Below are 27,469 nucleotides of genomic sequence, written 5' to 3' on the forward strand. Positions count from 1 at the left end.
TTTCAAGATGTCAAGTCTGAAGTTTTGTACTGCATTTGCCTCCTTAGCACCCTCCCCTTGCATTGGTAGTTTAATGGCCTCCTAGCTGCTCTAGTTCATATGCATTTGAGAAGGTTAGCTCCCTACCTGTGAGATGCAGCCCATCCTGTTTGTACGGCCTCTCTCCCACTGAAAGGTTCAACAAAACCAACACCTTTAGCCTCACACCAATCGTGCAGCCAACAATTCACCTCCAGTATTTTCTGCCTTCTCTCATTCATGGGACCAGTATGATCTCCAAGAAGATCACTTAAACTTTCCTTTTCTTCCACTCGCTTCCAACATGCCTAGGGTCTTCTATAATAATTCTATAGTTCCATGTGATGCTTGTCATGGGTTCCAATGTGTATCATAATCAGTTGCCAGTCAACTTCATAAACCTGTCTAACTACAGTTACCTCTCATATCTTCATGCCAGGGAGACAGCACACCATCCTATTGTCCTTCTGCCTCTTGCTTAATTTTGTGTCTGCTCTTCTTAATATGGAGTCACTGATGATGATGATTTGCATTCTTAGGATGGCTGAAGAACTTCTCTTGGTAGCTTATTTCCTATTGTAAGGACACCCATCAGCTATGTCCCCTGTGGCTTTCTGTTCCATTCATCGGAGAAAAGCTTCCTCTATAGTAGATTTGCTACCTGAAAACATTTTGATACTTCTCATTGGGTTGAATGCCTCCTGGCTCTCATTCCCCTCTTGGTCACAGACTGCCTCTTTGGTTTCTACTCTCTCCAAGTCTCTTATCACTGATCACCTTGTGGTGTCTGTGACAATGATTTCCAAATCTGGTTGTCCAAGAAGTCTTCATTGCCTCGGATAAATCTATTGTGGCTTCCAGCAAAGAGGAAAACATAGCACATCCAATGCAAGTCACAGCAGCTGTACCCTCATTATCCCTATCTGCTACCTTATGTAAAGACATATCCAGTGATGAGCTGGCAAAAGCTGAAGAACCGGTTCCTTCAGTTGCTCCGGGTCTTCGGCGGCTCTTCGATGGCAGGTCCTTCAGTCACTCCAGGTCTTTGGCGGCACTGAAGTTCCCGCCGCCGAAGTGCTGCCGAAGACCCAGAGTGACTGAAGGGCTCGCCATGGAAGTGCTGCCAAAGACCCGGAGTGTCGCCGGGTGAGTACAAATTAAAAAGGGATTCTCAGGGGAGCCTCCCCAGCTGAGAGCTCAGGTGGGCCAGACAGGATAGTCCCGCGGGCCGGAGTTTGCCTCACTGAGACCCAAAACCGGCTTTCAAAAGTTCTAAACCGGCTTCAAAAGTTAACAACTGGTTCATGTGAACCGGTACAAACCAGCTCCAGCTCACCACTGTACATATCTAAAACTGGTTTCACAATCCCTCTGTAAACTCCCAGTGAGATTTATCTGGTTTGTCTCTCCTGTTCACCTGGCAACTGATATATATTAAGCCTCACTGTTCACCTACCTCCCTCACAAACAGGGAGGGAATAACCACTCAGAGACATCAAACACTAGTTCTGTTCAAAATCCAGCCACCAGGCCCTCACTGAGACCCAAACAGATCTGTCTCACCCAGGCAGTTCAGGGACCCATAGCCCAGGTACACAACCCTGATGGAGAACAAACAAACAGATGGAACAAACACAGCAGTCACCAAGTCCCTGTAGCTGCAAGCATAGGATCCACATATTCATCTTCTGAAATGGCCCTGTTTGCCATTCCTGTTCCCATTCCCTTCTAAAAGGTGTGTATGTGTTTGGGGGTCAGGGAGAGGGCTGGTGATATGGGCCACAATTTTTCTCATAGAAAAAGCTTCAAGTCAGGGAGTTGCACGTCTCAAATCCATCAGACCGGTTTAACAGTTGAGTGGCTGCGTCACCTGGGGTGACCTGAGACTTATTTTGTCAGGTACGCCCTGTCAAAATCCAGCTTCTTTTTCAAACTCCATATAGAAAATATAAGTAAGGTGGAGATGTGACATCTTATTGCACAATAAGAAAGCTTCAGGTCAATGAATGGCAGGCCCCAGTTTCTTCAGTCTGACGGTTGCTGGGATGTATCACTTGGGGTGCCCCAAAGATGTATTTTGTCATGTAGAGCCTGTCAAGCCCCAGCTCATTATTCAAACTCCATGTACAAAATGGAAATGGGGTGGGGGCATGACATGTGGCAGCATACTGCTGAAGAAGAACACTTCAGGTTGGCAAGCGGTGTGCCCCAGCTCCTTCAGAACAGTCTGACAATCATAGAGACATGTCACTTGGGGTGACCTGAGACTTATTTTGTCACGTGCAGTCAGTCAAATCCCAGCTCTTTATTCAAGCCCCATTTACAAGGTAGTAGTGGGGCAGGACCATGACATGTAACAGCATAAGTTGCAGGAACTACACTTTGGGTCAGGCAGCAGCCTATCCCAGCTCCTTCAGAACAGATTGTTGGTCACAGGCATGTGTCACTGCAGGTGACACGAGATTTAGTTTGTTATGTACAGTCAGTCAAATACCATCTTATTTGCTTATGTAATTAATAATTAACTAATGTATCTTTGTCACATTCCATCACATTAATTTGATGCCATTTCTAAACATTTACTCTTACCCTTCTATATTTTAAACAATTTTGGCCTTTGAATAAGGAGCTGGTACCACCAGTAAGGAACTGGGAATAAGGAACCATCTTCAGCCTCCTGTGGGGCATAAAACTGAAACCCTGATGGCAGGGGAAGGAGGTAACAAGGTGAAACCAGACTCCAGAATCATTGACAGTGCAGTCAGATGACTGGCTAAATCAGTGTTAGGGCAAAGGGCAAGTCTCAAAGAAGAAACTGTGAAGTGTTGCAGCCGTTTTGGTCCCAGGATATTAGAACAAGGAGTGTGAGGTACTATCTGCTATGGGACCAACTTCTGTTGGTGAGAGACGAGCTTTCGAGCTACCAGTACCAGAAGAACTCTGTGCTGCTGGAAAGCTTGTCTCTCTCTCTCCCACAGAAGCTGGTCTCATAAAACAGTGGGTTTCAACCCAGGGTACGCAGAGGTCTTCCAGGGGGTACATCAATTCATCTAGATATTTGCCTACTTTTACAACAGGCTATACATAAAAACACTAGTGAAGTCAATACAAACTAAAATTTCATACAGACAAGTGACTTGTATATACTGCTGTATATACTATACTGACATGTAAGTACCATATTTATATTCCAATTGATTTATAATTATATCGTAAAAATGAGAAAGTTGGCAATTTTTCACTAATAGTGGCTGAGACACTTTTTTGTATTTTATGTCTGATTTTGTAAGCAAAATTAAGGACCTAAGAACGGCAATAGCGGGTCAGACCAAAGGTCCGTCTAGCCAGTATCCTGTCTCCCGAAGGTGGCCGATGCCTGGTGCTTCAGAGGGAATGAACAGAACAGGCAATCACTGAGTGATCCATCCTGTCGCCCATTCCCAGCTTCGCGTAAACAGTGAAGTGAGGTGTAACTTGGGAGTACGCAAGAGAAATCAGGCTTGTGACAGGGTTACGGTAGTCTGGAAAGGTTGAGAGCCACTGCCATAAAAGGTATTACCTCGCCCACCTTGTCTCACCATAGAAGAAACTCTAAAGGTCTCTGCAGAAAGCTAGGACTGTGGTCTCAGGCAGGGTGAGGGTCACAGTACAAGTGTAAGGGAAGCGAGCTAAAGACCAGCTGACACCTCACTACACAGCAAGCCCAGGAGACTCCCTCCTAATGAAGGAAACCGCTGGACACAAAGGCCTCCTGCTCTAGGAAGAATCCTGGTGATGGAGGAGCAGCTCCCAGCCCCCCCGCCCCCGCCTCCGAGAAACCCCTCAGGACTAAATCCCCGGCGGGAAACGCCCGCAGGAGGGCGCGCTGCAGAGCAGGATCCCGGGCCAGCTCACGGGGCGGGGGGAGGGGCCGGAATCTGGGTTAAAGGTGGTGGGGGGGGACGGGTTGCAGAGGGCAGCGTTGGCAGCGCAGCTCGCTCCGGAGCCCTGGGCCACGCAGCGCCAGTCCACACGCGCAGCGCGGGCGGGTGACTGTCCCGGGCGAGGCCGGCCTTGCAGCGCCGCGCTCCCTCTGCATTGCACTCGAGGCACGCGTATTGCCGTGACTCGGCAGCGTCTCCCGGCGCCGCACCCTGGCGGCCACCAGGTCTCTTTGATTCATTTCCTTCTCGCCCCGCGGGCGGCTCGGACCATTGTTGCGAGGAGGGGTGTGTGTGTGGAAACCCCCCCCCCCCGAGAGTGCTGCGCGGGGCCGCTCCCTCCGGCAAGCCCGCCCGCTGGTGGCTGGGAGCGGAGGGGAGCTGCTGCGGGTTGGCTCTGGGCTGGGAGGGCTGGTGCGTGGGGGTCCCTTCTGCCCCCGCCTCCCCCCCCCCCAGGAGTTGGTTTGGGCGGGCAGCCCTTTCCCGTATTGGGCAGCCGGGTGGGAGCTGGTGCTTCTCTCCTCCCAGGAGCGAACGTATGGAGGGGGCGGGAGCGCCGCGCATGGGGGGGGCGGGCTGAAGCCCGTGTCAGTCACGCCGCTGAGCAGCCGCGGCCCAGCAGCGGGACGGAGGTCTGGGCAGTAGCCTGCTGGACGGGAGTCGCTCACTCGAAGGCAGGAACTTCTGCGGGCTCAGGACCAGCGGCCCCCAGGCTCCCTAGGCTGAACCTGGCTGGTGGGCGCGGAGTGGTTGCACCGATCCCCAGGCTCTGGGTTGGAAGGAGGCCGTGCCAGGCCTTGTGGGCACGCTGGCATGCTTTCCGCTGGAGCCCTGAGCGGGGGCTGTCCCTTAAAAGCTGATGGGGACCGTGCAGTTAGTGCCTTGTAGGGGCTGGTCAGGCCAGGGAGTGGCCTTGAGTGGGCATTGGCCACTCCTGTCTGCTTCGTGTGTAACACCCCTGGCAGTGGGAACCCAGGTCCAGTACCGCCAGGGCAGGGGCAGGGGGGATGCTGCTGGCTCAGCCAGGTCCGAGGGGACAACCCTCTCTGCCTGGAGTTCTTTCTCAGCCTGCCGCGGAGGCAAGGGCTCTTCCCAAAGCTATGCTGCTTTCCTCTCTCGGGCCTGTGGCGTGGGGCAGGGAGTTGTAGGAAAGTCACAGTGCTGGCAGAGTGTGCAACAGCAAAACTTGGGCATAGGGAAACGAACAGCTTTTTTAATGGGGCGGTGGCAGTCCTTAATTCAGGACGCGGGACCCAACCATGCAGAGCTCTCTTTTGTGAGGTTCAGATTGCTGGCTCTGGTATATACAGCAGGTGCCAGGGTGCCTCACACGCAGGGTTCTCTCTTCCTGATCTTGAATACAGGTTCCTGCCACATGCAGCTGACTCATCTTGGGGTGAGGCAGGCTCTGCAGATGTTCCTCTCCCTAGATTTCGCTCTCTGTCTTTAACTGGGCTCATTTCATGATCTCTGGATCGCCAAACCGATTTCTGATGTAGCCCCAGTGGTGTTACAACAGAGCTGACTTTACCCTGGTGTGAACACAGTGAAGCAGAGGTGGGGTTGTATTCTGTAACCTGGGGCCCAAGTTCTTTTCTTCTACTATTTGTATTATTGTAGTGCTCAGGAGCCCATTGTGCAAGGTGCTGTACACACAGAACAAAAGACAATTCTTCCCCCAAAGAGCTCTAGTCTCGTTTTTCGCAGTAGCTCACCCTAATATCTCCTGTCACTAATTCCTGACTTTTCCCCCCTTCAGGAAACCCCAGAGACTGTCTGAATCTGGCCAGGACTCAGGAGCAATGTCTCAGCAGTTCCTTTATCGGGCACTGGTGTCGGCTAAGTGGCTCTCAGAAACCATCAAGTCCCCTCAGGCTGGGCAGGCTGTGAAGATCCTGGATGCGTCCTGGTACCTCCCGAAGATGAAGCGTGACCCCCGGCATGAGTTTGAGGAGCGCCACATCCCTGGTGCTGCTTTCTTTGACCTCGACCTATGTAGCGACCGTATGTCGCCATATGACCACATGCTGCCCAGTGCGGATGACTTTGCGGAGTATGTGGGCAAGCTGGGTGTGGGGAACGACTCCCATGTGGTCGTGTATGATGCCAGCGATCAGGGTCTCTTCTCTGCTCCCCGTGTCTGGTGGATGTTCCGGGCCTTTGGGCACCATGCTGTTTCCCTTCTGGACGGTGGGCTGAAGAACTGGCAGCGGGAGGGGTACCCACTGAGCTCTGGCAAGAGCCGAGCAGTTCCTGCGGAGTTCAGTGCCTCCTTGGACAAGTCACTGGTGAAGACCCATGAGGACGTAGAGGAGAACATAGAGTCACATCGCTTCCAGCTGGTTGATGCTCGCTCTGCAGGGCGGTTCAGAGGGACGGAGGCAGAGCCCAGAGAAGGTAACGCCTCTGCTTAGCCATCGCTGTGACAAACGGGTTCATTTTAAGGCACAAACCCAGAACCATGACTCTCGTTCCCAGCTGAAGGTTGAGGCTGGAAACTCACTTTTTCCAAAGATGAGTTTCAAGAGGAGGATGCTTGGCTGATATCTATCCCTCTTTGTGGCTGCTGTCTCTGCTTACCTATGTCTATTTGCTACTCCCACTGTTCTGTTCTCTGTATGCTGCTGGAAAAGCTTGCTTAAAACACATTCACCCTGGGGCAAAGCCTTATGACACCAAATGATTAGGGGACTGGAACACATGAGTTATGAGCAGAGGCTGAGGGAACTGGGGATGTTTAGTCTATGGAAGAGAAGAATGAGGGGGGATTTGATAGCTGCTTTCAACTACCTGAAAGGAGGTTCCAAAGAGGATGGCTCTAGACTGTTCTCAGTGGTAGCAGATGACAGAACAAGGAGTAATGGTCTCAAGTTGCAGTGCGGGAGGTCTAGGTTGGATATTAGGAAAAACTTTTTCACTAGGAGGGTGGTGAAACACTGGAATGCGTTACCTAGGGAGGTGGTGGAATCTACTTCCTTAGAAGTTTTTAAGGTCAGGCTTGACAAAGCCCTGGCTGGGATGATTTAATTGGGGATCGGTCCTGCTTTGAGCAGGGGTTGGACTAGATGACCTCCTGAGGTCCCTTCCAACCCTGATGTTCTATGATTCAAACACAAGATGTTTAGTAGTTCAGCATCTGTGCCAGCAGTAAGCCCTGAGGACTTTAATCCTGTGTTAGGGGAAATCAGCCTAGTTAGCATATGTGACTCCATTTTGGGTTTCCTCTCGGCCATTAACTAGAAGCGAGCACATCACCTACCAAGGGAGGATCCTTCAGGGTGGACAGCTGGACAGTTTCAAGATAAGGGAAACAAAGGAGACAGGAACCAGCCGACATGCCTGAAATAGTTGCTAACTCAGCTTTTTTGCATGGGGAAGGTGGCTGCAGGGGATTGGTAATAGATAAGGAGAAGGCCTGTTTATTGGTTTAGGCCCCCCCACCGAGGCACACAGGCAGGATGTTTTGCCAACAGTATATAATCTTTGTGTAACCTGTAATCGGGGTCCCGTTATGCTCGAGCGTGATACCGTTCTGTTAAGCGGAATAAACCTAGAAACTTTGAGATACTCTGCAGTCTGTCTTTATTTGGTTGCCTCAGCCTAGAAATGAACTGTACGTGTCCTAACTGGAATAATTCGTAACAGTTTTGGCGACCCAGATGGGACTCTAGGCTCGCCCTTGTAAGCGAAGCCGCACTCCTTCCCTCGGACAACTCCAGCCGGCACCGGGTGAGTTCACCTTCGAGAACTCCGAGGAACAGGAGTGTGGGCCGTCGCTTAGGCGATAAGGTGGCACATTAGGCGTTCTTTTGGTAGCCCTAGAATGGGCTCTGGGCAGAATGTGAGCAGGGGAACCCCTTTGGCTGAGATTCTTGAGAATTGGAAAATACTTCTGGCACCCATGGGTTAGGTAAAAGGAGAGCTGTAATTTTGTGTAAAGTTGAGTGGCCAGCGCTGACTATTCAGACGCCCTTTGGATGGCCACCCGACGGAACTTTTGGACAGGATGAATTAACCTGCCTTAGACAACAACTGGAGGACAAGCATCCAGCTCAAATGGATTATTAGTATGTATGGGATAATTGGGCATACGCCCGAGATAAGGGGCGCCCCTCGACTTTGGGCTCTGGTACCAGATCTAAGGTTTGCATGCCGCTTGCAGGTTCCGCTCCGCCCTATGCTGCTTTTCCTCCTCCGTCTCTTCCCCCTACTCCTCCTCCTGTTGCCCCTCTATACCCGTCTCTAACCCTACCCCCTGTTGCGCTTCAAGCGTCCCGGATACAACAGCCCGTTGCGACAGGCACTGACCGTGTCACTATGATCATGGTCCACCGCCCTTTTGGCCCTGGTAACCTGGCAGTCACAGATGCGGAGGTTGTGGGACAGGCCAGAAAGAGTCCTACAGACTATCCGTTCAGTCTTTACGGCATTTAACCCTAACTGGGCAGACATCCAGGCTATTTTGCAAACCCTATTTTCCCCCGACGAGAGGTATTCTATTCTAGACGCTAATCGACGTTGGGTGGGGGACGCTGAGAATCGCACCCCTTGGCCCGAAGCCGATCCAGGTTGGAATCCTAACAACCTCAATGGCCGGGCCAGCCTCTCAGCTGCCCGGGAAGGGCTCCTGGAGAGCATCCGTAGGGCGGGTAGTAAGATGGCAAATTGGTCAAAAATTAGAGTGCCAGCAAGACCTAAACAAGCATCCGTCTGCATTTTTGGCCCGTTTGTTTAAGCAGGTTACAATGTATGGGGGAGGGGTGGAGCCAGAAGCCAAGGTTAGCCGCACGATGATGGTCTCTTACTTTGTCGATCAAGCGGCACCAGACATAAAGAAGCATTTAACTAAACATGTTCCCGATTGGCCAGGGAAACCCCTAAGCGAAGTAGTTCGCCTGGCCACTTTTGTGTTTAATGGTAGGGACGAGGAGAAAGCTAAGGAAAAACGTAAGCAAAAGAAGGAGGAAGTAAGGATGTTGGCAGCTGCACTGCAGGTTCCCTTGAGGAATCAGCACTGGCAGGGACACAGGAATACAAGAGGGAGGGGATGCGGACGCGGGACAGGACGGGGAGGAGGAAGGGGTGGGACAAGGAACAGGAACTGTAATTATTGTAAGCAACCGGGGCACTGGAAGAGGCAATGCCCCGTGCTTCCACAAGGGGCTCCTTGGCAGGATCAGCCGGAGATTGGTTCTTCCTTTCCCCATAACGCTCCCCAGGACTTTGCTAATCCCCAGTGACTAGAGGCGGCGATTTTGGGAGCCGTGGGAGAGTTAGAATGGGATCTTGGATTGCAGTCTCAAATTTACTTGAAAATTGGGGAAAAGTTTGTACCCTTTTTGTTGCATACCGGAGCCACCCTTTCCACTTTAACTTTTGTTCCGGGCTCTCTTTCTAATACCAAGGTCTGGGTGCAGGGTATTGAGGGCAACCCATGCCCGGCTCCCCTATCCTGCCCCGTCCCTGTGGAGCTGGGTTCTTTAAAGTTGTCACATAGATTTGTTGTCATGCCAGAAGGCCCCGCTAACCTTCTTGGGTGGGATGTGCTTAGCAAACTGGGAGCCCACATATATTGTGCCCCCAAGGGGCTTCGCATGTCCGTCCCGGACTCGGCGGTTGCTTCTCTTATGGCCTCGATTCCCGATCTCCCCACAGAACTGTCCAGCTGTCCACCCTGAAGGATCCTCCCTTGGTACGTGATGTGCTCGCTTCTAGTTAACGGCCAAAAGGGAGTCTCATATGCTAACTAGGTTGATTTCCCCTAACACCTGGCAGTGAAGATCTCCATCTGACAGCCAGATTTACTGTAGATTATGATTTGTATTATGGTAGTGCATAGAAGGCCCGATTCTGGTACGTGCTGTATAAACACATAGTAGGAGACAGCCTTGCCACAAAGAGCTTACAACCTAAATGGTCAAGGCAGACAAATGGTGAGAGAAGGGGAAGATTAAGAACGTAAGAACAGCCATACTGGGTCAGACCAAAGGTCCATCCAACCCAGTATCCTGTCTGCCGACAGTGGCCAATGCCAGGTGCCCCAGAGGGAGTGAACCTAACAGGTAATGATCAAGTGATCTCTCTCCTGCCATCCATCCCCACCCTCTGACAAACAGAGGCTAGGGCCACCATTCCTTACCCATCCTGGCTAATAGCCATTAATGGACTTAACCTCCATCAATTTATCTAGTTCTCTTTTAAACCCGGTTATAGTCCTAGCCTTCACAACCTTCTCAGGCAAGGAGTTCCACAGGTTGACTGTGCACTGTGTGAAAAAGAACTTCCTTTTATTTGTTTTAAACCTGCTACCCATTAATTTCATTTGGTGGCCCCTAGTTCTTATATTATGGGAACAAATAAATAACTTTTCCTTATTCACTTTCTCCACACCACTCATACTTTTATATACCTCTATCATATCCCCCTTAGTCTCCTCTTTTCCAAGCTGAAAAGTCCTAGTGTCTTTAATCTCTCCTCATATGGGACCTGTTCCAAACCCCTAATCATTTTAGTTGCCCTTCTCTGAAACTTTTCTAATGCCAGTATATCTTTTTTGAGTTGAGGAGACCACATCTGTACGCAGTATTCAAGATGTGAGCATACCATGGATTTATATAAAGGCAATAAGATATTCTCCATATTATTCTTTATCCCTTTTTAATGATTCCTTACATCCTGTTCGCTAATGATTCCTAACTATAATAACTAACTATTCCTAATTATGGCTGTTCTCCTGCTGGGAATCTGAGGCACACAGCGATTATGATACACATCTAAGGTCAAACAGGAAATCTGTGACAGAGGAAGGAATAGAAATAAGATTTTCTGAGTCCCATTCCTTGCCTTCACCCTAAAACTATCCCTCCTCTCAGCTGATTCACCTGTTGCCACAGCTGAGTCCCAAATCAAGCATATAGAAGTGATGTTGCATACATTGTGACTAACACATGCGGCTGAAAGAGGGTGCTCCTATCCCTACCCCAAGCTGTTAGAGCTGCACCCCAGAAAGTGACTTTCCGTCCGTACAAGAAGTGAAGAAAGCTGTGTATTTTAGTATGAATGCAGAGTCCCATGGTTCAGAGGCAGCAGTGCACTCAATCTCTCGGGGACCTGGGGAGGCGGAAGAGAAGGTAGCTCCCACACACCCCATCACTTTAATAATATTTAGGTTTGATATGATGCCTTGTGGTCAAACATACAGACATTAACCCTCACATAACCTTGTGCAGTGGCTGTAGAGGGAGGGTTGCCAAGGCATGAGTATGCGTGGAGGGTAGTCAAGAAGGGGTTGTGCGATGGAACCCTCCGTGATGTAAAGATTAACTCCTGTCTGCGTTGGTCTCCTTCCTCTTCCTCCAGGAATTGAGCCTGGTCATATCCCTGGCTCCCTGAACATCCCCTTCTTGGATTTCCTCACAGAAGCTGGCTTTGAGAAGACCCCTGAAGTGATCCGCAGCTTATTCCAGGAGAAGAAAGTGGACCTCTCAAAGCCAGTGGTAGCCACATGTGGTTCGGGAGTCACTGCCTGCCATGTGGCCTTGGGGGCGTACCTCTGTGGCAAGCCAGACGTGGCTGTCTACGATGGTGCCTGGGTGGAGTGGTACATGCGGGCTCGGCCTGGAGAGGTCATCTCTGAGGGCAGAGGCAAGACCCTCTGAAGCAATGCTTCTGTCCCTGCGGTGCAGACAGATTGCCTTGGAACAGGCTTTGGGAGATGGTCTTAGCCTTTCCTGTTTTAAAATCATAGTGGTATTGAGTGAAGGTCTTGGGTGACAAATCTAAACACATGGTTCTAGCCCCTCCCCCCTATTCCCCTCCCCCTTCTTGCCTACAACCCATTTTTCTGGGCATGGAAGATGCCTCTTTACAGCATCTTATTAGGGGGAGGAAGCACTTGTTATGGGTTGGTGGAATAATTGATTCAGGCTGGACTCATCAGCTGGGATAATCCCTCCTGATTAGACACTGAGTGAGGAAGATGAGTGGAGGAGCAATTTAGGTTTCTCCTCGTAGTTGGACTCTGATTTGTTCTCAGCCAGTTCTGCATCCACCATTGTTCCTGGGGAACTTGAAATCCTGTTTTTTTAAAAAAGAAAGTATCTATTTAAAAGGTTACATAATAAAAACATTTAATGAGTTTAAAGGTTTTTCTCCTGAACTGAGCCCAGGACAGTATAGCTGGGGCTTCTCCTTCCTAGATCACAGAGCCATCTTGCTCTGTACCCCTCCACAGGGAGTGTTTAGTTACCACAGCTACATATATCCAGCATACGTCTACAGTGGAGCTGGAGCAGGTGTAAGGTGTGAGCCGGTACGACATCGTGCATCAGCTATGGGAGAGGGACTGAGAGACTTTTTCCATTGGACCATATGAACTGGAACCATAAACTCACTGAACATTAAATCCCACCAAATGAGGGTAGATCCATCCCCATCATCGTATCCACTCATTATACTCCACACATGAAGATAACCATTATATGGACAACATACCCGCATATCTCAGTGTCTGTACTTTGACCGGTTAAACTTTTACTACCAATCGGGGAGATTATGTATTCCTTACGCCACCCATTCCTAAATCGAATTTCGCACCCCTTGATAATCTGTACCTTATTCCCTGATAACTAGAAACTTCTATGCTTAAACTCTATACCGTTTTCTTTTTACTTCAACATCATCTTAATAAAATTATGAAATCCAGCTCCGACCGACAGACCTGCACCAGCAGTGAAGCTGCGGCAGCGTGAGCAGCCAGCCCGAGGACGTACCTGCAGTTTCAGACTGGATCATGCTTGGGGCTGCTAGGCTGTCATGCAGTTTGTTCGGCTGCGGCTGCAGCTACGCTGCTGTTTTTAGCGTGCTAACTCGATCACAGCTAGCGCAGGTATGTCTATCCAGGTGGCAAATTACACTTCCAGTGTAGACATACCCTTATTCTCTATGAAGAAAGCTGTGCTGATGAAGTGACTGCAGTATTTGTTTCATCCTTGGTAGGTATATTTCAGTTTCCCTGGGAGAGACCTGTAGACCAAATAAGAAAGGGACAGCATACCTCTCTGTTGTTTGTTTCAGGCTGTTAATGTCCTGCAGCCATGCAATTGTGCGACTTTCAGATGCTATGCTCCAATTCAGCATGATACTTACACATGCCTAACGCTAGGAATGAGAGTACTCCCCCTGTAGTCAGTGTTGCTCCCAGGATATTAGCAAGACAAGGTGGGTGAAGTAATAGCTTCTATTGGACCAGTTTCTGTTGGTGAGAGAGACAAACTTACATAGAGCTCTTTTTCAGGTACTTGCACTGACTTGCATGGGACTGTTCGTGTGCTTACAATTAGTTATGTGCTTCAGTACCTTGCTGAGTTGAAGCCCTAGGGAAGAACTACCCGTAATGGCAGTCATTTTCACAAGGCCACCACCTTAAGTCTTGGAGCTGAAAATCTCCCCCAGCAGACATCAGGGGTATTTGATTCAGTGCATTCAGAGAGTTAATCTGCTCTTGGTTACACCTGTACAAGGACAGTGGCTTCAATATATTTGATTAAAGAAAGGGCCCTGTTGATCATAACACCCATTGTCCTAGACAGCCTGAAGAGAGAGGTGGGTGAGGGGGTGTTTGTCTCCTGATCAATTCCCAGGGAGCAGCTGGGATGCATTACATATGGTGGGTTAGGTGTTAACAATTTGCCCTTCCTTCCATGATGACTTCATTCTTGTGGGTGGGCCAGATCCTGACATCTGGGCAACAAACAGAGGCCAGTGCTGACAGAAGAACTCATGCTATGACTAAAGACCTTCCCTGGATCATCTGCAGCTGTAGAAGGAAAGAGATGGATAGGGAGTGGGGCAGAGAAAAGTGGGGAAAGAGATGCAGGCTAAGGAATTGAAGGACGGAGGCTGGAGAAAAAGGAGCTAGATGGGGGGGATAAGAGGAAAAAATAGATGACAGACAATAAGGGTCTGGGCCTGAGTCTCCACTCTAACCAAGGTATGCCATATAGAGTTAAGGAGCAGGGGAGCAAAAGTGACTATGCCACCTATAGTTTATATTCTTTGTGCATCCAGGGGCCTGTCTATCTGTCTTCTCTTCTAAATTAGAGGAGACTCAAGGCTGTTCATATTTACACTCAGCAGTGGGGGCCTAGGGACTACTCAGCAGCTGAAAATAGCTAGAGGACAGCATATTCCAGCCACATTACCTCCTACCCCCGGCACACCCCCTTCGCTAGAGAGGAGTGGGGTAGGCTGGCTCTGTTTTCCAGGGAACCCCTTTAGACTTGGTTACTCACCTGTGGGGAAAACTGTTGCCTTTATGCCCCTTATATGGCATAAAGGGACTGAATTGTACCAGAGAACTAGCTCCCTAAATGGAATAAAAAAAAAGAAAGGGTGTGTGTGTGTGAGACCCAAGAAAAGACCCAACTGTAAGGTTAATAGACGTGTGCCTACACTTCAGCACTGCACTTTATGGCTATTGCCCTGGCACGAAAGGGTCAGGTACCTGTTTGGGCGGGTGGCTTTGGGCCAGTGTTAGCCTTTGGGAGGGAAGCTACCCGTGTTTTTCTGCCTGATGTGAATACTGTTTGAAATGTTGGCAAAGGTGGTTGCAGTTAATAAGTCAGATGACCTCTGTTGGGCATGGTAGAAGCATAGTTGAGGGGATAGATAAAGTTTGTGTGTTTCACCTGGGCCAGGGGTCATGTGCAACTTAACTTCCAAAAGGGCACCCTCTCTTCCTTCTCAAAACCTTCCCCCCTCCCCCGCCACAAATGGGGCACTCAGAAGAGACAGAGGTAAGTCTTGTGAATGAGTTAATCCCCTGGATGGGGGTGGGGGCAAGGCCTGGGACTGCATAAACATAGAGACACCCATCCAGGAAAGGGAGGTTTATGCAAGGCAAGTTTGGAGTTGGTGATGGGGTAGCAGCCAAGGGGAAAACTTGCTGACTAGGTGATCATCACTGCAGATAAATTAAAAAAACAACAACAGGGCTTTGATAGTGGCCACTGGTCCCCTACATGCATGAGCACCCACATAGTCTCAATGACCAAAATAGTTTGAATCCTCTATGAGTGTCTTGCTGCAATAGCAGAGAAGTGAATGCTATGATAGTTGGACACCCTGCTGGGCAAAAGGAGAACATGAAAGAGATCTGGCTGGTTCAGCATTGGAAGACTGAGCCACACCCAACACACAGGCACAGAGCAGAGAACAGTTTTCTCCTCAACCCAAAGCACCACTGCCTGCAACACCCTGCTCAGAAGGTGTGTAAACTGCAGCTTCCAGAATCCTCTAGCACTCATCACCCCGTGCAGCAGCAGTGGCGGCATAGATAACACTGCAGATCCTGCAGCAGGCAGAGTGGGCTATGCAAAACTACAGCTCCCAGGATTCTTTGGTGACCAACCGCAGAGACGATGTAATGTGGTCATATTAACAGGGTTTACATATTATTTCAAAGTAATCTACAGCTATCAACTGAACAGCAGCGACCAGAGAGAGGCCCCAAGGCAAACCCATTATCCTGGCACCCCTGGAATTTGGGGAGTGTTCAGAATGAGGAGCTGGGTTTTGTCCCTTGTGCCCATCGTTAGTAATAACAGACATGCCATTGATACAGAATCGTTCTTCCCCAAAGATCCCATAGCTGCCCACTTTGAGCACCCGTGAAATGCAGCCACCTCTGGGATGGAGAGCACCAGATAAACTACAGATCCCAGAATCCTCCAGTGCCCAACACCTGCAGTGGCGTCTCCAGCCTGGGAGGGACGGAGAGGGAGAGATGAGGAGGGGAGGAAACGCAGGCTCCAGAGAGGGTTTCGTTGACCTGGGAGAGCCACCCGCCGCAGCCCGCAAACAGCAGCCGGGCCAAGTGGGTCCGGCTGAACGTCGGGGGCACGGTTTTCCTCACCACCAGGCAGACCCTATGCCGGGAGCAGAAATCGTTCCTCTGCCGCTTGTGCCAGGGGGAGGAGCTGCAGTCAGACCGGGTAAGCGGCGAGCTGGCGCCTGCTGGCCGCCCCGACCCGCACTGGGGAGGGGGGTGGCTGCGGCTGCGGCTGCCGCGCGCCCAGGGGGGCAGCGCGGAGCCCTGAGCTGGGTGGGATCAAAGCAGAGCGCAGGCCGGGCTGGGAGGAGCTAGCCCCGGCGGGGGAAGGCGGGGTCCTAGTACAGGGTCCAGAGGGAGCGGGCTGGACGGAGCTGGGGAGGCAGCGGGACGGACGGCGCGGCGCGCGCGCAGGGGTGATTGGGACGAGACCCCGTCCCTCTCCCCCCCGGGGGACTCACTCCCTGCGTGCCAGCCAGAGCCTCTTCGGGGGGTGGGCCCGTCCCCTCTGTGGAACGGGAGGAGTCTCTGGCTTAACAGTGGGGACCGAGCAGGCCCGCCAGCCCGGGGCTGTGTGGCACACAGAGCACCCGTCTCCTCTGCCTCCCCGCGCCACCGGTCTGGGACGCTTTGCAGCAGCCCCGCAAGAGGCGCCCTCCTTTCTCCCTCTGTCACACGCGCAGCTCCGTGGGTGGGACTCAGGCCTGACAAGGAGACTTGGCTTTACCATGTAGAGCCACAATAAGTAGCCTCCCGTCAGAGACACAAGGTGGGGGAGGTATGTTTTTTTTTATTGCACCAGACAAGCTTCCCAGCTTACACAGAGCGCTTCTTCCAGTCTCCTCCTCCCAGTACAGGCTGAAGAGGTAGGAGCCCTGCTGAGACCAGAGTCCACATCACGTCTGTTTATTCCAGGATCTCCCTGCTAGCCTTATAGAATCATATATATAGGAAAGGCTTGCGGGGTCTGCACCTCAGGGATGAAATACCAAGACCTGGGGCCCCAGCAGGGTCCGTTCAGCCCTTTGCTCTTTCAAAGGAGATAAATTGAGAGTACTGTGCAGTTTGCGCTGCATGTGTATTTAGGTTCTGCCTGAATGTTAGAAGTCCCAGGGTACTTTAAATTAGAGATGTTTCAGAGTAGCAGCCGTGTTAGTCTCTATTCGCAAACAGAAAAGGAGGACTTGTGGCACCTTAGAGACTAACAAATTTATTTGAGCATAAGCTTTCGTGAACTACAGCTCACTTCATCGGATGCATTCAGTGGAAAATACAGTAGGGAGATTTATATACATAGAGAACATGAAACAAATTAGAGAATTGATTTAACTCATTGTACTTTCAAACATGCCTCTTCTCTCTACTGTTTTGCAGTGTGATGTGTATCAGCTGGCTGCAGCCTTCCACCCCAGAGGTGGCTGCTTTTTTGTAGTACTATATGCATGTCCTTTGGGAAGTGCTTTGGGATCCTAAAGTTAGCTCTTATATGCTACTTTTAATATTTAGCTCTCAGATCACTTTACAAAGGTGAGTAGGTATCATTAGTAGATCAGGTCAGGGATTTTTTGATAAAATGGTTTTTCCTTGGAAAATGCTGATTCATCAAAACCAAGCTGTTCCTGAGAAAGGGTCCATTTTTTTGAATTTCTTGTTTTTCAGGGAAAAGAAACATTTTGAAATTGTTGAAATGTCCCACTTTGACATTTTCAAAATGGAAAATACTGGGTTTGGGATTAAAATTATGTTTTGGTTTGAAATTTTAAGTTATTTTAAGATTAAAAATGTTAAACAAATGACACAGTCAAAGTTGAACTGAAATGTTTTGATCTCTCTGGTTTGAATGTTTTTCTTTTTGAATTTTCCATTCACAATTTTTTTTGTTGAGATTTTGACTTTTCATCCCAATTTGGGGTGGAAAAAATTATTGAAATCTCAAAAATTCTCACAAGACTGGAAAACTGTTTCCTGACCAGCACTAATCATTATCCCCATTTTTCACAGGGAAAACAAGGCGCAGAAAAATTAAGTGAATTCCCTAAAATCAACAGCCAAAAGGACCCAGGTTTCCTCATCCTCAGTCCTGTGCCCTGTCCACTGGACCAAAGGAGCTATAGAAATGTAAACCAGGATTACTACAGTTATTATTTTATTGTAGTCCATTGTCTAGAGAAGTTAGGGTCAGTGGCAAGTTTCCCCCCTGGGTTCTTCCCATCATGGCTTGTCTCTATATTGTTAGGATGAGACTGGTGCTTACCTAATAGACCGGGACCCCACATATTTTGGACCTATCCTGAATTTCCTCCGTCATGGCAAGCTGGTACTGAATAAAGACATGGCTGAGGAGGGTGAGTGTTGAAACCCAGAAAACTCCCTCTTAACACCCAATCCCTCTCTTAGAGGTGGGTTACAGTAGGTGCTGTTAACCCCAGTCTCCTGACCATATCCAATTCTGCTGTCTAAAAAATTCCCCCCAGTGGCGGGCCCCCTCCCCTGTGCTAGGATTTTTGAGACAGCTATCTTTGGAGCCCATATCCCGGGGAACTCTTTGTGTCCCATTTGCCATACAATAAAATGAATGAGAGTTGGGAGAAAAAGCTTGCTGGAATTTCCCCTTATTCCTAGTGATGGTATGATATTATGGTAGGGTGAACTCATGCTGATTCAACCCTGTGCACACTGATTTCCTCACCCGTGCTCCACTACTTGGAGCATGAAGCTTTTGTCACTGGGGCTGGGAAAGGAGTGGCTAGGCCATGGTAGTGGTGGATCTCTGGTAGGTAGGATCTCTGATGAATTAACAAGTAAGAAATGGATGGCCTTCCCTGGTGTTAACCCCACAGGGTTTGAGCCCTAAGTGACTGAGAATGCTTTACAGTATTATTGATTTCCTCCTCAGCATGCCATTTCTCCCAGTATATGTGAGAGAGGGACTAATGGGGTGGGAGAATGAGAAGCTCTGAGGGAATCTCAGAGTATATGTATACTGTGGAGACTATGCCAGCATGACAATGCTGTCAGAGTTTTTCTGTCATTGCAGGAACGCTGTCTCCCCAGACAAAGTTAGCTATGTTGATGGAAATCCACTTCTGTTGACAGAGCTGCGTCTACACTAGGGGTTTTGTCAGCATAGCTATGTCGGTCAGCGGTGTGGTTTTTTCATACCCCTGACTGACGTAGCAATGCCAGGAAACTTTTCAGTGTACCGTAGGCCTATGTGGGATGGTTGGGGCAACTAAATCTCACCTGCTTGCCCTGTCTATGTACTGATCTCAAGAGAGAACCTGTGTAGTCACTGAATGCTGGTTCCTAGGCATCGTTCTCCCTTGTGGACCCATAAGGTGCCCCGCACCCTCCCTGTTAACAAACATGATCATGTTTGTCTCAGGGGAGCGGACAGATGCAGCTACTGTAGGTTAATGAAGTGAAACACACATCTTTGTTTACCTGCTTTGGGGTAAAGTGCTATTCAGAGATCAGCAACAGGCCCAGGATGGGGACCAGAAGACTAGGCTCAGTACCTACAACAATAACCAGGATTCACTCCCAAGTGGATAGCACTCAGTAACTGAGGGGTCTGGGTTTAATCCCTGCTGAACAGAGCCTACAGGACAGTAACCAGCAGGGCAAGAATGAGCCCTTAAGTAGCTAGGGGCCTAAATTCACTCTAGTTCATAGACACTCTGGGTCAGTAATCAGGGTGCCTGAGTTCAGTGCCCAATAAGTAGAGCCCTGAACCCTCCCTGGGAAAATAACCCGCAAGCCTGGGATCAGGTATTAGTGGGTAGTGTCCTCCTCCTGGAATAACAGCCAGGGTAGGGATATGGATGCACTTCCCAGTAGGGTGAATCCTGGGAACATTAACCAGAGAAGAGTTAGGGTTCTGTCTTCACTTGTAGAGCCCTGACATCGTAACCAGGTTAGACACCCCTGCGCCTCCCCTTGATACAGTAGTAAAAGGGGCCTGAATTCAATCCCCAGGTGTAAGAGCTTCCAGGCAGCAGAGAACTGTTAATGTGGGATGTTGTGGTGTCCCTTCTCCCCGGGGAGAGAGTTCTTGGTACAGGCATGTGAATTCCTGAAGCAGCCAGATGGGGCTTTCTCTTCAGGAAGCTCCGAGTACTGGGAAATGGGCCTAAGAAGGACAGATACTTATTCCCATGTCTTTTGCGCTCTGGGTGTGTCTAGGGGTTCTAGAAGAAGCTGAATTCTATAACATCGGCCCTTTAATCAGAATAATCAAGGACAGACTGGAGGAGAAGAACTACACCATAACACAGGTCTGAGGGGAAATGGAGAGGGGCGGGGTGGATGGAAAGCTAGAAGAGAGGTCAAATAGGGGAGGGACAGTGGGAAAGTGCCGTGGAAAAATAACCCATTGGTGGGTGACTGTTACTGATCCCACTCTGTGCCTATCTGCAGAGGATATGAGTTGTTACAGCCCCCAGCCACAGAGCTTTAGCTCAAGCTGTAGCAGCCAAGGCTTTTAGTTCTGGAGGTTCTTGGTTCAATTCCTGGTGTGTCAGCCCAGCTGGCCTGGTCACATAAATGGGAGTTGTTTGTTGGCACATAAATATGCAGGGATGATTCCACTGATATATGCCGTGTCATGAAATCTTCCATCAGCAGGAAACCTTCACTGTAGTTAAAATAAAATGGAAGTCCCAGAGGTGGCACTGGATGCTGTGCTCTTCTGATCTGGAAGGGTGCGATATCCTGAACCTCCAGACAGGGCATTAGTTGCAGGGGCTATTTCAGTGTGGGAAGGGGATGGTTTGTGGAAGATGCATTGTCTGTGTGCTCCTGCAACTCCAGAAAGAAGCCAGCCTGTTCCTTTTAGTGCACTATCACTGTGGGAGGCAGGGATATCGGTGGGGAGTCACTGAGGCATTAATGCTGTGGGAGGCGGAGGGGATGTCTATAGTGGGGAAAATCACTAAGGCATGACTCCTCCATCTTTGGCTGTGATTATCTCTTTCAAATCGCTCTTTAATACCCATTTCTTCCAGTAATAATAAGAGTTAAAAATTGTTTATTATTTGCAATACTGTAACACATAGACTCTCACACTGAAATTAGAGCCCTATTGTGCCAGGCACTGTACAAACACAGTCAGAGACAGCCCCTGCCCCCAAAGAGCCTGCAGTTTAAGTAGACAAGACAAAGGGTGGGAGAAAAACAGGCTTATTACCCCCATTTTGCAGATTGGAAACAAACACAGAGAGATTGTGTGTTTTCCCCCCCAAGGTCACTCAGGAATCCTGCAGCAGAGCTACTACTTGGCTTCACCAGTAATCTCTCCATGGTCTCTTTCCCTGTGCACTGATCCCATGTCTGAACTTGCATTCCTTTTTGTCCTGTCTGCCTTAGTTTGTAAACTCCCTGAAGTAGAGACTGCTTTGCTCTGTGCCTCCACACTTGAGCACAGTGGGCATTTATGGCACTATATCAGAGGTTCTCAAACTTTTGTACTGGTTACTCCTTTCACACAGCAAGCCTCTGAGTGCGACCTCCCCTTGTAAATTAAAAACACTTTTTAAATATATTTAACACCCTTATAAATTCTGGAGGCAAAGCAGGGTTTGGGGTGGAGACTGACAGCTCACGACCCCCCACCTAATAACTTCCTGACCTCCAGTTTGAGAACCCCGGCATTATATCAGTGGCTTTCCTTAACAATGATAACAAATGCAAACTTCCTGTAAGAACGAGTGTGGCCTATGCTGGGTGCTGGACCCTTCCCCTCCTCACGGTAGATCCTTTTAATCCATGTGCTCTCCTGCTGCACCTGAGGTGTGATCCTGCAGAAACCTTTGTCCTCTCATACCACCCCTTTTTGGGCAGGGCAATATGAAGTTGGGTTGCGGGTGTAACTTTTTGTAGGCCCCTCATTTTTATAATCCCAGCCAGAGGCGTATCAGCTTTTGTCACAGAATAACATTCAGAATCTTTTGAGGGTATGAAGCCACTTGGCTCAATTTCCTGCCGGAACATCTGCCCCCAAGGCAGAGTTCCTCAGCAACGTGCCTCACTTTCCTCACAGGTGCCTCCGAAGCATGTGTACCGGGTGCTGCAGTGCCAGGAAGAAGAGCTCACTCAGATGGTTTCCACTATGTCAGATGGATGGCGCTTTGAGCAGGTAGAGCAGGATGTGTGGGCTAGAAGAGGAGCTGTGTGCTAGAGAAGAGACAGGGAACATGCTCTAACACCAAGGCACCAGAATACACCACTTCCTCTGTGGTATTGTTTACTCACCAGGTACAATGCCAGTAGAGCCAGTGGTGAGCTGAAGCTGGTTTGCTGGAACCGGTTGTTAAAGTTAGAAGCCCTTTTAGAACCAGTTCTCGCATGAGGGACAACCGGCTCTCCCATGAGGGACAACTGGTTCTAAAAGGGCTTCTAAATTTAACAAGTGGCCAAAAACTGAACTTCCTGCTCAGGCCCAGGGAGGCGGAGGTGAGCTGGGGTGGGGGGCGTGAGGAGGGGCGCCTGCGCTGCAGCAGGTAACCCAGGGGGGCGCGCAGAGGAACCGCTCCCCGTCCCAGCTCACCTCCGCCTCCTTGGGCCTGAGCGCGAAGCCGCCGCCTGCTTCTCAGCCCTCCCAGGCTTCCTGCCGATCAGCTGATTCGCAAGAAGTGGGAGGGGTGGCGAAGCAGGGCGGCGTGTTCAGGGGAGGAGGCGGAGTGGAGGTGAGCTGGGGCCAGGCGGGGAGCTGCAGGTGGGTGCTCTGCACCCACCAAATTTTCCCCGTGGGTGCTCCAGCCCCAGAGCACTCACGGAGTCGGTGCCTAAGGTGCCACTTTTGATGTGATCATTGGGGGTGCAGCTGCTCCCCCTGCTTCCCCCCTAGCTTCGCTACCCCGCCCCTAGGAGCCAGAGGGACCTGCCGGATGCTTCCTGGGAGCCGCCCCAGGTAAGTACCACCGGGACTCCCCACCTTGCCCCCCGGCAGGTCCCTCTGGCTCTTAGGGGCGGGGCGGGGTGGGCACCCACTACGGTGGCCAACGATACCATCGTGCCCGGTTCTGAGGGCAGTCCAGGGACAGGGGAGGGGGGTGGATGGGGCAGGGGTCCCGGGGGGGCGGGCACGGGCCACAACCCCCTTGTGGGGAGAGGAGAGAACTGGTTGTTAAGATTTTGGCAGCTCATCACTGAGTAGATCTCATTTCTCTGCCACCTCTTCTCTGGGGAGCCTGAAGGAATCTGAGTGAGGTTACAGTTCTTTGTGTTACAGCAGCTCCACCCGCAGGTCTCTGTGTCACAGCCTCTGGTTAGTCCTCAATCCCTCTGGTTTCTTGATGGGAGTAGCACATAAGTATCTGACACCATGCTCCCTAAGGGCGTTGTCTATATCCCTGTTCCCAGTGAGAAGTGGACGTGTAGCAAAGCGTGTGTGAGATCTTTGACTTTGTTCCTTTTGTGATTTCCAGTTGGTGAATATCGGGTCATCCTATAACTATGGGAATGAGGACCAGACAGAGTTCCTGTGCGTGGTCTCCAAAGAGCTGTACAACTCACCCAATGGTCTGAGCTCTGAGCCTAGCCACAAAGCCAAGGTGAGACCAACCTGCACTTCACCGTCCGTGTTAATGGCTTATCTTCATCACCATAAGAGCCTCTTCTCTGTTTCCTCCCTCCCCCTCAGCGGTGAGCTAACCAGGTGGTGAAATGTCATGGCCTGTCCCTTTGTTCAGAGACATAAAGTGCTACCTCCTAATGAACAGGACCTTGTGTGTGTGGCAAATCACTATAACAAGGTACCTCTGTCCTTCTTGTGCCTCCCCAGTCTGGCTCCTCATCTCCTACCCACGCTGAGTGTGTCACTATCATCAGACCCATCAGTGTGTGAATACCCAGAATGCTTTGCAGTGGGTACCTTTGTTTGCTGACTAGAGCACCATATCCTCTTTCTGGAGAGCGAGGAACGCTTTCTCCACTGAGTTGTGGTGTGTGGAAATGGGAGGCACCCTCCTCACCTTCAGGCCAGAGAGGGAGGTGAGAAACTCCCTTGGGGTATGCTTTCTTGGTAGACACAGAACATGGGAAGGACCAAAATCCATCAGTCCCTGACAACCCTCTGCATTTCTATGTGGGGAGATGTACCTGCCTGATTCCCATGGGCAATCCCCGCTCAGGGTTCCAGAGAGAGCCTGAATTTCTCTGAACCCTAAAGGTCTTCAGGCCGTTCCTCCCTATATCCAAATCTGGCCGCTGCTTTGAGCCCTTGCGCATGAACAAGAATCACCATGGCAGGTCTTGCAAGTGTCTCCGATCTTTCTTCCCTTTGTACTGCACGCTGGGCCGCAGAGCACAGAGGAGGATCCAGAGGAGGAAGAGCAGGAGCAGGCGGAGGAGGAGGCAGAGGAGAAAGGTGCATCAAATCCCTGAGGAAAATGATAATAATAAAAACCCAACCATAAAGCCGTCCGTTCCCGTCTGGTGAGAGTCCACACAGCTAGTGTCAGGGAAGCACTAGGGAAGGGGCTGAGGGAACCACTCCAGGGAGCAGGGGATGCAGTGGGGCTGAGGTCACAGTGGTAGAGGTGGGAGATCTATTACACATGGCTGCTACTTTATATTTAACTTATTGTTTTTTTTATTTTTATTTGCAGCAAATTAATCTACTCGGGATTCTGCTAATTCTTTCTCCTGTCCAGATTCCCTCTCCTGCTCCCTTCCCGCCCATGGGGGTTCTTGTCACCTCTCTCCTACTTCCTCCCTTCCACACAGTTCTTTCCCCAAGAATCCCTCCCTCCACTCCCCTCTTCCCTCTCTCTCTCTCCTCGTGCACCTGGTTTCCTGCCTCCCCTCTCACCTTCCACTTCTGGGGTCCTGTGTGCTCCCTGCTCAGGATCCTGTCTCCTCCTGCTCCTCACTCTTCCTCCTCTGCAGGTGTGTTACCTGTCTGCACTCTCAGATATGACTCTGAGCTCTGCATGAGTGACTCTCATCGCCTCCCCTCTTATGGATCTGGCCCTGGTTTGTAGGTCTTTGGTGGGGGCAGGGAGTGGTTGATTCTTTCCTTACTCTGTGCTTTTCTGATTCTTTTTGTGTGTGTCTTACTTTTTAAGCAGGCCTTACAGTTCTGGACTAGAGGCTCTGGTAGCAGAAGGAAGAGTAAAGCTGTGAGACATTGAGAGGGATGGGAACAAGGGCAAGGAAGATAGATGGGGAGCTGGGGAGAATGCTGTATTTCTGCCTGGCATATGTGAACACAGGACTTTTCCCCAGAAGCTACTGTTTAATCCTCCTCTTGATAGATGAAAGAATATTTTGCATGAGGATTTCCATATATTTCCCTGCCTTTAAAAGCAACCTTTGCCAGGTGGGCGTTTCCCAACAGATTCTGACAGGGTAAGCGTTCTGGGGATGAAAATAGAAACTAGGCAGCTCTGTGTGAAGTGTGCCCCAATTTTTGGCAGAGAGAGAGAGAACTTGGGCTCACTGCCCTAGTTGTGTGGTGAAGGGGGTGAGGAGGCCTGAGAAAGGGCCTTGCTTCAATCTTTTTAGGGTGTTTACAGGATTTGTGCTAAATTGGGGGTTCCTGAACCCCTCTTCCCACACCCCTTAGATTAGGGGGAGTCATTGGTTCTCTGGTATTTGCCAGGCTCTCTCCATCCATCTGTTTAGGGGTCTCTCTGCCCTTAGCTGTGGGGCCTGAGAATTATTCTGAGTCAGTATATTTTACTCACATGGATTTTCCTTCCTCTCTCTTTCTCTCCCTCCCTCCTTTTTCACGTCTCTTTCTTTTCTGTTCTCTCATCTCCTGTCACTTTGCTTTTCCTCTTCCTCTCGATTTGTGTTGCTCTCCCTCTCTCCTCCATGCTTGATTTCTCTCTGCCTTTGGTTTTGTTCTTTGTCTCTCTCTCGTTTTCTAGTTGTTACAAGCCAGAGGCCTCAGGATGTGATACCGACGATCAACTCCAGCCTTTTAATTTCCATTTAAAATCTTTATTTTTGTACTGTAGTTTATGGCAGCCCTCTGGGGGAAAGCGTCGCAGCGACTCCACTCCTCACCCTCAACTTGTTGCCTTTGTTTTTAAAGTTCTGTTTTGGAATATCGTTTCTGAAGCTCACACTCGCATCCCCCCTGAGAAAGGCAGATACCCCCGTCTTTGTGTCTGACTTGCTGCAGGGGATGTAATCCACACCCTGCAATCTCCCCAGGCCCACAGGATTTCCCTTCCTTAGGGTCACAGTCAGTGCTTAATTTGTGCCAGGGCTGAGCCCCGGCTTCTCTAGGCTTGGCAGTTCATAGCCCCGGCACCTTTGGATTTGCCGCATCAGTTTTGAAAGTAAATCATTGCTTGAGCCCCGGCACCTCTTTCACTCTAAATTAAGCACTGGTCACAGTGACCCCTGCTGGGGAAGACAGAACTCAGCAGCTACACGCTTCCTTCCTACCCCGACCTGCTGACTAGATTCAGGCCTGTGTGTCTGATTCACTGTCAGAGCCACTGTTGGGGAGGGCAGTTGAGCTGTGCTTGTCACCAGGGGGCAAATATGGAATCCCTGCCTCTCTCCGGATAGCCTCTGTGCTTAGCACAAGGAGTAAAGGGGCAGCCTTGATCCTTTGCTGGGTAATACACACACACAGGCCCTGCAGGGAGAGGTTTAATTTCAATGGGGGTGAAAGAGGCAGGAGTACGGCATGGCATACCTGGCTTCTGATGTAGCTTCTGACTGTTCTAGGAAGGAGATGCCTGCCAGGGCTTCTGGGCATGGGGTGTTTCTGTGGTGTCTGAGGATGCTGTGTTATAACTCCTGAATAAATGTCACTGTCCATTACTGGCTGTCTCCTCTCCTTTTTGCCAGAGCACTTTGGTGCTTGTGGGAAGGACCCGAGAGCTTGGGTTGAGGCCTCAGATTAACTGACATTAGCACGCATCCACTCAGGGCCAGTCTTCCTTCCCCACCCCTTTGTTCAGGAACAGCAGGTGCGGCAGGATGTGCGTGTGAGTGGAGTCTCTGTACCCAGCACTCTGTCGGCCAGGAGACTTATGGGTCCCAGTGGAATGATGCTGGGCTAAGGAAGCCATTTCCATTGCTCACGCGGCCCAGGATAAAATTCATAAACACGCATGAAACAAAAGTTGCTTGCTGGGTGTAGCTTAGCCTGGAGGCTTGGCCCTGGCCTGGGCTCCTGGTCACCTACTCTGACCCTAATGTACCTAAGTACTGATATTTATTGCATACGCATTGTCTTCCATTCTCAGGGGTGGAAGGGGATGTTCTCCTGGTTCCTGGCTAAAGTGACAGAGACATTCCCACAGTCCCAGGGAGCCTGGCTGGGCCTCCCTTTTCTGCCTGTAGTTCCCCAAGTGTGTATAGCAGGGCTGATGGGGGAACTTCTTTCTGTTGCAGTTCACACCACAGTGATGGGCACTGTATAAGCACCCACACAGATTACAGCTGGTTCATGCTGTCCCCAGGCTGTAGCTGAGAGGGAGGTGTTGGTCTCTTTTTGAGGTTCTCTAATCTGGTTTTATCAAGTTGCTTCGTATGGAATTCTAGGCTGGCAGACACATTCTCAACCCAGAGAGAGTTAAACAGAGAGAAAATTGCAGAGCAAAAAAGTAATTATTTTTATTCCCAATTCCAGACATTGGCCCATAATATTTCTTTATAAATACATAGCCATCACCATCTAAAATACTTTGCTTGCTGCCTTCTCCCCTCACTTGCTAGCAACAGAGAATGGAAG

At 50.1% G+C, this 27,469-nt stretch overlaps 2 protein-coding genes and 1 long non-coding RNA gene across 4 annotated transcripts; 2 read left to right on the forward strand and 1 right to left on the reverse strand.

Annotated features, from left to right (window-relative positions):
* Positions 1–4,476: 4,476 nt before the first annotated feature.
* MPST (mercaptopyruvate sulfurtransferase) lies at positions 4,477–12,430 on the forward strand. Its single transcript, XM_077829403.1, is given in 4 exon segments — positions 4,477–4,498; positions 4,501–4,570; positions 5,698–6,335; positions 11,298–12,430. Coding segments are annotated over 4 exon segments (1,029 nt in total). The 3' UTR covers positions 11,597–12,430.
* On the reverse strand, positions 11,891–13,429 carry LOC144271832 (uncharacterized). Of its 2 annotated transcripts, none has more exons than XR_013347434.1 (4): positions 13,296–13,429; positions 13,086–13,191; positions 12,710–12,962; positions 11,891–12,014 (listed from the first exon to the last, which is right to left on the reverse strand). It is a non-coding gene; the product is annotated as an uncharacterized LOC144271832 (long non-coding RNA). The 2 variants fall into 2 exon arrangements; XR_013347436.1 differs by having other exon boundaries at positions 13,086–13,211; positions 13,296–13,420.
* A 2,183-nt stretch (positions 13,430–15,612) lies between these two features.
* KCTD17 (potassium channel tetramerization domain containing 17) lies at positions 15,613–26,553 on the forward strand. The gene is given in 6 exon segments (XM_077829443.1): positions 15,613–15,725; positions 15,727–15,931; positions 18,005–18,113; positions 19,954–20,045; positions 21,809–21,904; positions 23,196–26,553. Coding segments are annotated over 6 exon segments (852 nt in total). The 3' UTR covers positions 23,433–26,553.
* Positions 26,554–27,469: the final 916 nt, after the last annotated feature.

This window comes from Eretmochelys imbricata, chromosome 1 (genome assembly GCF_965152235.1).
Source record: "Eretmochelys imbricata isolate rEreImb1 chromosome 1, rEreImb1.hap1, whole genome shotgun sequence".
Classification (NCBI taxonomy): domain Eukaryota; kingdom Metazoa; phylum Chordata; order Testudines; family Cheloniidae; genus Eretmochelys; species Eretmochelys imbricata.